Source organism: Schistocerca gregaria, chromosome 5 (assembly GCF_023897955.1).
Source record: "Schistocerca gregaria isolate iqSchGreg1 chromosome 5, iqSchGreg1.2, whole genome shotgun sequence".
NCBI classification, from domain to species: domain Eukaryota; kingdom Metazoa; phylum Arthropoda; class Insecta; order Orthoptera; family Acrididae; genus Schistocerca; species Schistocerca gregaria.
In genome coordinates, this window is record NC_064924.1 from 642764550 (window position 1) to 642777215 (window position 12666).

A 12666-nucleotide genomic window follows, 5' to 3' on the forward strand; every position below is an offset into this window, starting at 1 on the left:
TGCTTTTGGTGATACAGAAGGTGTTATGCCAGACTTCAAGTCTATTAGCTCAGGTAAGTACTCTGGGTCACAACTGTGTGTAACAACGAGCTCTATAACAGAGCCACAACCACAGTTTGAAACAACAAGATATCCGTCCATTAGTTTCAGCAGCTTGTCCCGCCTGCAATTTCGGACACTGCAATTTATGCCCAGCCAACTGAAAATATGGTTTGCAGTAATGGAGAACATATTCCGGTACCAACAAGTGATCAATGACCAAAACAATTCACCTAGGTGATAGTATAAGAGGTGTTCAAAAAGAAACGTGCAGGAGGCATAATTACAGAAACCAGTACCTGTATGTTATAAGTATTGAACCTGGCTGTTGAGACACTTGTCCCATTGTGACACAAGGCAGTAAATGGCTGTCTCATAAAATTCCCAGGGCTCCAATGTTAACCAGTTCTGCTCATACAGCTGGACGTCGTCGTCCACACGAATGCAAGAAAGGTTATGCTGACGTTCTTCTTTGACCAAGATGGCCCCCTTCTGATTCACTTCGTGCCGCATGGGACAACAGTGAATGCCCAGTGTTACTCACAAACCTTGACCACTCTTTGCCAAGAAATCAAATCAAAACAACCAGGCAATCTCACTCATAGGCTCATAGGCTCTAAGGGGCAAACGATTCACCTCGGATGACGACATCCAACTGTATGTGCATAATTGGTTAACATCATAGCACTGGGAATTTTATGAGACAGCCATTCACTGCCTTGTGTCACAGTGAGACAAGTGTCTCAACAGCCAGGGTCAATACTTCTAACATACAGATACTGATTTCTGTAATTATGGCTCTGGCTTGTTTCTTTTTGAACGCCCCTTATATTTGGATCAACAAACTACAACACTGGTGATGAAAATTACAGTGCACCCACTGCCAGACATAGCTTACAACAAACTGAAAGATGAATTGATGCACTCCTGCACAGAGTCCACCAATACCATAGTCAGGCAAGTACTATATCACCAGAAACATATGATGAGACCTCCATCAGAGTTTCTGTGGCATCTACGTAATTTAGTGAATAGTGCCACAGTGTCTGATGATGTGTGATTATACTTTTGACAGCAACAACCTCAGGCACTAGTACAAACACCATTGGCAGTACATGACAATAAGTCAACCAACAAATTACTGCAGATCATTGATAGGGTCTATGAAATGCTTGAGTATCCCAAACCAATTGCCACGACACTGGTGGGCCACTGCCGGTCGAGTTCACCAGAGATGGTGACTCCAAATTGCACGGCAATCACATCATGACATGCATAGAGCGTTTCTAATGAAATCTGAAGCTTAAAAACCACAGTGGAAGGTGCTAAAAGTTGAACTCAGAACTAACAGAAGAGCTTCTGTAGAGTATAGTGGTAACACAAATGTTTTGATCAATACATTGCAAAAAGTGTCTCACCCCACAGTTTTGCAAACAGCCAATGCACTGACAGTTGCAGTGCTGTGTCTACACACAGTTATCAGCAGCCACTTCAACATACATATTCAATCATATCAAAACGGCTGTATGTGTCAGACAAGCACATAAGCAAAATGTTCCTCATTGAGACTGACCCTGACATCAGCACGCTGCCTGTCAGCCACGCACGAGACAACAAATGGGATGTTCAAGCATGGTTGAAGTCACTCAGTAACTATGAGATCAACACTTATGGACACAAAATATTCACCTTTGACATCAGTTTTCCACACCTCTCATATGATCATTTGTAGTCACTGAGGACTCTGAACCTATTTTAGATGCCGACTTCCTCACACATTTTGCACTAACAGTTAACCTACAGGAAACATAATTACGGAGCTCAGTTGAGAACACTGCAGTATCAGGGGCCATCCTGCTTACAGTGCATTACAATTTCATCCTCAAGCGAGTTGCAGGTATGAGTTTACCACAACAGCAGCAAGCACAACGCACTGCACTTGGACAACCAATCATACTACGCGCATGCAGAGTTGCACCTGAGAGCTTAACAGAGAAAAAGGTAATTTTTGAGGAAATGTTGATGATTAGAATCATTGTCTCGTCTGACAACATATGATCTTCACCTTGTCCACAAGAAAGATTGCTCAGGGAGACCATGTGGCCAATACTAAGCCTTAAATGCAAGAATAATTCCAGACAGGTATCTGGTGCCCAAACTGTAAAAAAGCCTATAACCAGATACCAGTAGCAGTAACATTCTGAAAATTGCAGCAATCATGCCGTTCAGTTTATCTGAATTTTTCTTCATGTCTTTTGGCCACAAAAATGCTGCTCAGAAGTGGCAATGTTTCGTGGATGAGGTGATCAAATGATTCTCATTTTGTTTCAATTACATCCTGGTGTTCAAACAAATGAACAACAGCTATGTGAAGTATGCCATCAGCTGTTTATCCATGGAATAGTATTAAACAATAACATACGCGTCACTGTGAAGACTCAAGCCACCTTTTTGGGCCATACTGTTTCAGCCAATGACATTCGCCCATGGGCAGAGAGGATTACAATGCTATAATCTCTGCTGAAGCCAGCAAATTACCAGCAACTAAGATGCTTTCTGAGCATGGCAAATTTTTACTGTCGTCACCTTTCAACAGCAACAGCAGCATCCACACTGCTCACAGATGCACTACTGGACTGGAATATTGCTGAATGCAGACCTGTCACACGGACACATAAAATGGTCAAGGTGCTTCACGTTCTCCAGGTGAGCTTAATTCAGGCAGTGTTTATTCGTTCATCTGGTATCTCAAGCACATCTGGCTACAGTTGTTGATGCAGGTCAGATGGCAATCAAAACAGCACTCTGCCAACAAGAAGACCAGCACTGGCGTCCACTTCTAAACAAATTATCTATGGACTATCCTGTGATTGGATTCATGATTTCCTCTCAGGAAGGTCACATATTCTAGTAACTGATGGAAACTCATTGAGTAAAACATAAGTGATGTCTAGCATCCTGTAAGGAAGCATTATTGTGCCTCTGTTGCTCTTAATCTACATAAATGATTTAAGAGACAATCTGACCTGTCCTCTTACACTGTTTGCAGATGATGCTTTCATTTACATTTTAGTAAAGCCACCAGAAGAGTAAAACCAACTGCAAAATGATTTTGACAAGATAACTGTATGGTGCAAAATGTGGCAATTGAATCCAAATAATATGTGTGAGGTCATCAACATGAGTAGTAAAAGGAGTATTAAATTTCAGTTACACAATAAAAAATATAAATCATAAGGCTGTCAATTCAACTAAATACCTTGGAATTACAATTACAAATAAGTAAAACTCTATCTATCACATAGATAATGTTGTGGGTAAGGTGAACCGAAGACTGCTTTTTGTTGGAGAACACTTAGATGCTACTAAAGAGACTGCCTACACAATGCTTGCCCATTCTCTTCTAGAATACTGCTGCACTGTATGGGATTCATATCAGATTGGATTGATGGAGGACATCGAAAAAGTTCAAAGATGAGCAGCGCATGTTGTATTATTGTGAAATAAGGGAGAGACCATCACGGATATGATACATGAGTTGGAGAGGAAATCATTAAAACAAAGTTACTAGAAACTGTGACCTTCCTGAGAGGAAATCATGAATCCAATCACAGGATAGTCCATAGATAATTTGTTTAGAAGTGGCTGCTGGTGCTGGTCTTCTTGTTGGCAGAATGCTGTTCTGATTGCCATCTGACCTGCATCAACTGTAGCCATATGTGCTTGAGATACCAGATGAACAAATAAACACCCCTCCGCCACACACCGTCAGGTGGCTTGCGGAGTATGGATGTAGATGTAGATGTAGAAAGTCATTTTACATTCCAGCAAGACCTTTTCTCCAAATTTCAGGCACAAGATTTCACCTCTGAATGTGAAAATATTTTGTTGGTACACACCTACATAGAGAGAAATGATCATCATAATAAAGTAAAAGAATCCATAGCTCACAAGAAAGATTTAACCCTTCATTTTTCCCATGACTGTCCTAGAGTGCAACAGTAGATAAATTGTTAAAAGGTGGTTCAATGAACACTCTGCCAGGCACTTAAGTGTGAATCGCAGATTAATCGTGTATATGCAAATGCTGAAAATTTGATGCCTAACTACTTTTCTTGTATTTGTGGTGTGGCAGAGATTTTGGACTATAGAGGACTTTGTGTATAGAAGGAAACAGATCCACAGTTATAACAGTTACTGGGTGACTCATGTACGTAGCTTCATGTGCCAAACTCTTAAGCTGAAGCTGTAGTGTGATGTCCCTCGAAATAAACCACTCCCACACATTTCACAGAAGTTGCACAAAGACAGCCTTTGATAGTGTCCACAGCTTACCTCATTCAAGAGCCTACATTATGGTCAAATTGCTTACAGACCAATTTGTGTAGCCTTCCATGAAGAGAGGCAGACGTGTGGGCAAGTTCCTGCATCTCGTGCCAACAGAATAAAGAGTATCGACATGTACATGCTGACAATGATGACTTCAAAGGTGCGCTAGCTAGCTTTGTCCACATTTGCACTGACATGGTTGACCATCTTCCAGCGTCGAATGGATACAGACACTTGTATATTGCCATAGACAGATATGCATAAAGGGCTGAGGCAATCACGAATACTGACACCTCAGTACAAACTACAGCAACAATGCTTATGTGTACATGGATTGTGTGTTACTACTATCCTCTCCATGTTAAAAATGATCAAGGTTGTCAGTTTGAATTCACTCTGTTCCAAGAACTGGCCCAACTCTACGACTTCCAACAACACCAGCTACAATCCTGCTACAACTGGTATGGTAGAGGCGATAGTAATGTGCTAACAAGAAAAGTTGACAGAGGCACTTCCCTTAGTGCTCTTAGGCCTCTGGATGGAGTACAAGTTTGAGGCCTGTGCATCCTTAACAGAAATTGTGAGCTTCTACACATTCCAGTGGTCTGCTAAGTGACAGTACCACTACTTGACAAGGCAGAATTTCCATTGCACCAGTAGCCACTGTCTGTCCAACTCTCACTATGGCAACCACAAGCTGTTTGTGCAGAAAGATTTGCACAGCTGCTCATACATGATGCAATAAACAGACTCAGTCAGATTGCCCCTACATTTGCCATACACTAGCCTTTCTCCAGTGCTGAGCAGAGGTGATCACATCATTGAAATCCTATGCAACAGCATACCCTAAAAAGTATCCATCAAATGTATCAAACTGGAATCTGGCTACTTCACCAACAGGTACTGCTACAACCAGTCCAGAGCCACCAGTTGATACTACCCAGATGCCAACCAAACCTGCCTCACAACCTGTGGACACAACTAGGCTGCTGCTAAGACATACATGTAAACTGTCTGACTTGCTTAGTTTTATTATCTTTGCCATAGTAATTTAAATTTTGTGTGGTTCCTTTTACTAAACATTCTTGTATGCATCCATGAAGAAGAAAAGGTTAATGTCGTGTGTTCTAAGGCTGCATGCCATTATTTATTTTGGATAAACTGGGAGGCCACAGTTCTTTACATAATACAAACTGCACAAAAAACATGTATAGATTATCCTCTTGTAAAGATATATTATTATTATTATTATTATTATTATTATTATTATTATTGTAAATAAGAAGAATGATAGCCTCAGTCATAAAAGGTTTGAAATCATTTTATTTCTTCATCAGCCCTTATGACCCAGGCTGCCATTTTTCTGTTTACACTATTAATATTGTAGCTGTTGAGCACATTGTTCCCAGTGGAATCCATCCCCAATTTATATTATTTCTGCTTTCATATTTTATAGAAATTGTAACTTATATGTACTGAACATTTTAATTGTTTATGAATGAATAAATAAATCAAATGAAAGTGTCCAGTTTGTGTGTGTGTGTGAGTGTGTGTGTGTGTGTGTGTGTGTGTGTGTGTGTGTGTGTGTGGGCTTATGCACAGAGTCTCTTACTTGAATTTATTATATATTAAAAAAAGTAATTCAGGCATCTAAACAAATACACTACGAGAAGAAGATAGCAATGTCAGGGAACAAAATAAAAACAATATGGGACATAGTGAAAGAGGATACTGGTAGAACCAGAAAGGAACTGGAGCAAATAGCACTAAGGGTAGATGACACATTAGCAACCGATGGGCATAGTGTGGCAAATCTATTTAACAAGTACTTTATATCCATTACTGATAGAATGGGATTGACAGGATCAGTAAATAATGCCCTTGAATATCTGAAACTAGCCTTTACAAATAGCTTTAGGAACATGAATATGTCACTCACATCACCAAAAGAAATAACTTCCATAATAAAATCTTTAAAAACAAAGCATTCTAGTGGTTACGATGAAATATCAACAAAGTTAATTAAGGCATGTTCTTGTGAGTTTAGTACAATTCTAAGTTACTTGTCTAACCAGTCAATTATAACTGGGACATTACCTTACTGGCTGAAATATGCAGATGTTAGCCTATATTTAAGAAAGGGGATAAAGAGATGCCATCAAACTACAGACCGATTTCACTTTTGCCAGCATTCTCAAAAATTTTAGAAAAAGTAATCTACAGGCAGCTTCTCAACCATCTGACCACAAATAACATATTATCAAGAACACAGTTCGGATTTCTGAAGGGTTCTGATATTGATAAGGCTATTTACACCTACAGTGAAAATGTACTTAATTCATTAAATAACAAGTTACAAGCAGCAGGTATTTTCTGTGATTTGTCAAAGGCATTCGATTGTGTAAACCACTACATCCTTTTAAATAAATTAGAATTCTATGGTGTCACGGGCAGTGCCGCAAAATGGTTCAAGTCATACCTCACTAACAGGAAACAAAGGGTGTCAGCACAAGGGACTAGTGAATTAAAGTCATCAGTCATCATCAGAATGGGAAGAAATTACATGTGGTGTCCCACAAGGATCCATCTTAGGGCCATTGTTTTTCTTGTGTACATTAATGATCTCTCATCTGTTACACTGCCAGAAGCAGAGTTCGTTTTGTTTGCAGATGACACAAGTATTGCAATAAATAGTATGTCGAGTGTAGTTATAGAAAGATCTGCTAATGATATTTTCATGGATATTAATAAATGGTTTAAAGCCAACTCACTGACATTATACTTTGAAAAGACTCACTATATGCAATTCAGAACCTGTAAGAGGTTTCCACCCAGCATATGCATAAGGTACGAAGAAGAGCAGATAGAAGAGGTTGACAGTCTTAAATTCCTGGGATTACAACTTGATTTCTAAATTCAGTTGGGAGGATCACACCACAGAACTGCAGAAACACCTTAACAAATCTGTATTTGCAATACGAGTGTTAGCAGACATAGGTAACATAAAAGTGAAAAAGCTTGCATACTTTGCCTACTTTCATTCCATAATGTCATATGGTATAATATTTTGGGGTAACTCTTCAAGTCAAACAAAAGTTTTCAGAGTCCAAAAGCGTGTAATACGTATTATTTGTGGAGTAAACTCACGGTCGTCTTGTAGAAACCTCTTCAAAGAACTGGGTATACTAACTACTGCCTCTCAGTACATTTACTCCTTAATGAAATTTGTCCTAAATAATATATCTCTTTTTCCAACAAACAGCTCAGTTCATACATACAATACCAGGAACAAAAATGATCTGCACAGGGACTTAAAAGCACTTACTTTAGTTCAAAAAGGGGTCCACTACTCAGGAACACTCATCTTCAATAATTTGCCAGCAAACATAAAAAATTTAGTTACAAATAGAGATCAGTTTAAAAGGAGCCTGAAAGACTTACTAGTGGCCAACTCCTTCTACTCCATTGACGAATTTTTTAATAGAAACAAATGATGTGTTGTATATATTTATACTATTAGTATTGTTATTTCAGCTTAAAAAAAAATAAAAAATAAAAAAAGGTGACATGTTCCACATCCACGAGGATCTCCATTACAGTATTAAAGAACCATCTCTGTCATGCAGTTGGTGATCTCTCACAGTGAGCTAACCTCAGCTGCCTCAGTAAGTGCTCAACTTGTATAACATTACAGATACACTGATGAGCCAAAACGTTATGACCTCCTGTTTAATAGCATGTTGGTCCGCTTTTAGAACACAATATGACAGTGATTCTGTGTGGCATGGATTTGACAAATCCTTGGTACATTTATTGAGGAACATGGCCTCTGACATTTATGCACAGGTCACACAGGTCCCCTAAGTTATGGGCAGCAGTTTGTGGGTGCGAAGCTGACACCTGATGGCATCTCCGATGTAAACATTGGGGTCAGATCAGCTGACTTTGGTGGCTAAGACATTGACATCAGTTCTCTAAATTGCCCCTCAAACCAATGTAGCACAGTCTAGCCTTGTGGCATTGACAGTTATCCTGTTGAAAGGTGCCATCATTGTTGGGGAAGGCATCAAGCATGAAAAGATGCAGATGGTCTGCAATAATGTTGATGTAATTCACACCTGTCATCATGCCAACAATTCCCACCATAGGTCCTATGGATAGCAGCCAAATAAATGTTCTCCATGGGATAATACTTCCCCCATCAGACTTTGTTCACAGTGTGGTGCACATTTCAAACAGCCATTCCAATGGATAACAGCATATCCAGACATAACCACTGACCTGGCGGAACAAAAAATTTGGTTCATCTCACCAGGAAACAAGCTTGTACTGACCCATTGGTCCAATCTCAATGGAACCATGGCCACAGCAATTGTAATGGACGATGTCATTGGCCCACTGAGGGACACATATGGGTTGCCTGATGCGAAGACCATTGCTCAACAATATGTACAGAACTGTGTGATCTGAAACAATTGTGCCTGCATTATCATTGTATTCTGTCATCAGGTCTGCCACAGATCACTGCCTATCCTACTTTACATAGCAGGCAAGCCTATGGTGCCCATATTTTGTGATAATATGTGGAGATCCAAAGCCTTGTTGTTTAACCCTGATTTCACAACCCTTCAATCACTTTCCACAGATATTCATGACAGTAGCATGCGAGCAGCTGACTAGCTTCACCATTTACAGACACCTAAAATATGAGTTACAGGATATGCAAAATAGTAAAGGAGGAATATCTAAGTACAAAAAGAAAGCTGAAGAAGTATTCATGTCTATGGATGCCACTTACAGCAAAATTAAAGAAACTTCTGGAGAAAAGAAAACAAGCTGTGTTAATATAAGGAACCCAGATAGCAACACAGTACACAGCACAAAAGGGAAGGCTGAGAGGTGGAGTGAATATGTGGAATGGCTATTGAAAGGAAGTGAACTCGAAGATGATGTTCTGGAAATGGAAGAGGAAGTAGATGAAAATTAAATGGAAGATATGATACTTAGAAAAGAATTTCAAACAGAAACAAAAGAGCTAAGGGTAAACTAGATACATGGAGTACATGACATTCCCTCAGAATTACTGAGATCCTTGGCAGAACTGAGCTTGGTACAACTACTCCATCTACTTTGAAATATATGCAGTAGTTTACCTTCAGATTTCAAGATGAATGTAATTATTCCAGTTCCAAAAATGGCAGGTGTTGACAGGTGTAAATACTACTGAACCATCAGTTTCATAAGTTGGAAAATTTATCAACGAAAGGAAAAGGCAGGGGAGGGGGGCGGAAGACTATAGAGCAGTGTAAGTAATGTTGTAGACAGAATTTATAATTTATGTTACCAGGATGCACCTAAATTGGTGTGAAACCCGTCCTGGTTTTAATGAACAAAACTTTCCACAGGCAGAGCAGTGCTCTTTGCCTTTTTATAAAAATGTTTCCAATTGGCTGCAATTGCCAGCAATTCAAAATAATATGCACAAAATGAAAGCTATGCTCTTTGGAAAAGAGTACCTATAGTCATCATCTTCTAAAAAACTTGTTTGTTTTGGAGAATCTAGTATCATTACAAAAAAAGAAGCTTTCCACCTCTATAGATACATGCAAAACATTTATGGGAAGTAGTTCTCTAGTTCACAAAATAACAATGGAAATGTTAGATCAGAATAGATGTCTATATTTGGAATGTAGAAAGTTTAGACTCCTAATGGACTTGACACCTTGCACAGTTAGTATGTACAATGACAGAGTTATTGAATTCCCAGAATTCTATTCAAGTCCTAAGACTAATTTTAATTACTCTACCTCCCTATATAAAAGTCCATCTTTCATACGTTTCATTTCTGATGTGACGATTCTTGCAGCAGCACAAGAAGTAATTAAAATGGATACTAATGCAATACTCTTAATTACTGACATATACAGTATGCAATTTTACTTCAACTGCTTAACGCCACTCACGTGATGCAACATGCTCCGGCGGAGTCACGGTCCGTTTATCTAACCACTGCCATTTTCCTTGAGTGCGATTGAGAAAGTGCATGAACTGCTCCTCAGGAGAACTCATTGTGTGCTCTGTTTCATAGTGGTACCTACAGTAAGCCCTGAGAAAAAGAATGAGAATTGCATTGCTTTATAATGTTTAAATGCAGTTGTATTTTAAGAAAAGTTACTATATTTCTGGTACTTCAGAACTTTCATCAATAAACTTACCAGTTCGGATGAAGTTTCCAATTATTACCACTAAAATATTTTCTTACACGTTCGCCTGTAACAAAACATCACAAGAACAAATTGCTAAAAAATGATTTTTTGACAAACACCAATATGGACAATGTAATAAAAGCATGCTACTTTCTTGTTCTAAATATACATACATCACACAGTCTTTGTATATGAAGGTCTAAGCTTTGCAGTGATATTACCTTTATAGCACTGGTACAAAGAAGCATCAAACAAGCAAACTGTCTTTCAACAGGGATTTGATTTCAATAATTCTTTGTTTGAATTTCTCTCATTAGAAAGTTTCCTTTTCTATGAGAATATCTTAATTGCAGATGTTTCAAATAGGGGAAGAGGTGCTCAAGGCCTAGACAAATAAATCGTACTGGAATTTATTTACTAGTCCTCTTTACCTACAATACTGCTGTATGATGCAGGTATTGAACAAATAAGTACACTGGAGTTATGTATATAATTTACAAAAGTAATTACCTAAATAACTAAATGAATGAAACATCTGTTGTAATTCTTGACACAATATAAAACCTGGCACATATATTTAAATATCTTCAACCTAATACAAAATTCAACAAGAACAAACAACTGAGAGGAGGCAAAAATGGTTTCTTACGGACTACAGGGGGGTGATAATTACACTCAAAGGTGTGTTGAGTGGGACTTCACCCAGCTGCATTCACTAGCTCAAACTAGGCATGACACATCACTTTCTGGGAAAGACTGAACAGTGTAACATATTATTTTGAAAGTTACTGAGAAAAATGTGATTTTGTACAGTAAAACATGGCAATTTAACTATCCTTTAGAAGGGGAATGATGTTGTTGTGATCTTCAGTTTGAAGATGCGGTGTTCAGTCTGAAGACTGGTTTGGTGCAGCTCTCCATGTTACTCTATCCTGTGCAACCCTTCATCTCCAAATAACTACTGCAGCTTACATCCTTCTGAATCTGTTTACTGTATTCACCTCTTGGTCTCCCTCTACAATTTTTACGATAACTCTTCCCTCCCATACTAAATTGGTGATCTATTTATGTCCCAGAATGTTATCTGTTAATCAGTCTCTTCTTCTAGTCAGATTGTGCCACAAATTTCTCTTCTTCCCAATTCTGTTCAGTTCCTCCTCATTAGTAACATGACCAAACCATATAATATTCAGCATTCTTCTGTGGCACTACATTTCAACTGCTTCTATTATCTTCGTGTCCAAAAGACTCCCTAACTCTTAAATCTATGTTTGATATTAACAAAATTCTCTTCTTCAGAAACAGTTTTCTTGCTGTTGTCAGTATACATTTTATATCCTCTCTACTTTGGCCATCATCAGTTATTTTTCTGCTCAAATAACAAAACTCAACTACTACTGTGTCTCATTTCCTAATCTAATTTACTCAGCATCACCCGATTTAATTTGACAACATTCCATTATTCTTGTTTTGCTTTTATTGATTTTCATCCTGTATCCCCCTTTCACGACACTGTCCATTCCATTCAACTGCTCTTCAAAGTCCTCTGGTGTCTCTCACAGAATTACAATGTCATTGGCAAATCTCCAAGTTTTTATTTCTTCCCCTGAACTTTAATTTCTAGCCCACATTTCAGCACCATTTCCAGCTGCAGAATAAATGAAATTGTACTGTTTTTAGTAATTGTACCTATATTACTTGAAGGTAGAACAAATTTCAAACATACTGTGCTGGATGTGAAGAGCTATGATTACCCACTATCTTTTACATTAGCAATGTTTATTGAAGTACAGAGATGGTATTTCTCCACCTTTGCAGCAAAGTAGCCCTTGTAGCAACACCACAATGGCACAGTTATGATTAGAGGCATTTTCTAGCCTTAAGCTGGGTTCCCTCTGAACTCCAGATTGGTGTTCACTATGCCATCCACTCTCTGGTACATCTACAGAGCTGAGAGTTGTTTCAGTCTCAATTGATGATATGTTACTGCTTCTCGTTCTAGTGATATATGACATGTATACCAGTTTAGGTGCCACATCTGTGTGTTGTATTATACACACTGGTATTATATTTTAAATTTACCACCTTCTTT

General features: G+C 38.6%; 1 protein-coding gene across 4 annotated transcripts in view; it reads right to left on the bottom strand.

The window, feature by feature from the left end:
- Positions 1-12666, bottom strand: part of LOC126272139 (voltage-dependent calcium channel subunit alpha-2/delta-3) — a 686714-nt gene that overhangs the window by 253764 nt on the left and 420284 nt on the right. For all 4 annotated transcript variants that reach the window (XM_049974752.1, XM_049974751.1, XM_049974753.1 and 1 more), the window contains 2 exons: positions 10584-10638; positions 10332-10474 (listed from right to left, as the gene is read on the bottom strand). In XM_049974752.1, the coding sequence (XP_049830709.1) occupies positions 10332-10474; positions 10584-10638 (198 nt within the window). The remainder of the gene's footprint in view (positions 1-10331; positions 10475-10583; positions 10639-12666) is intronic.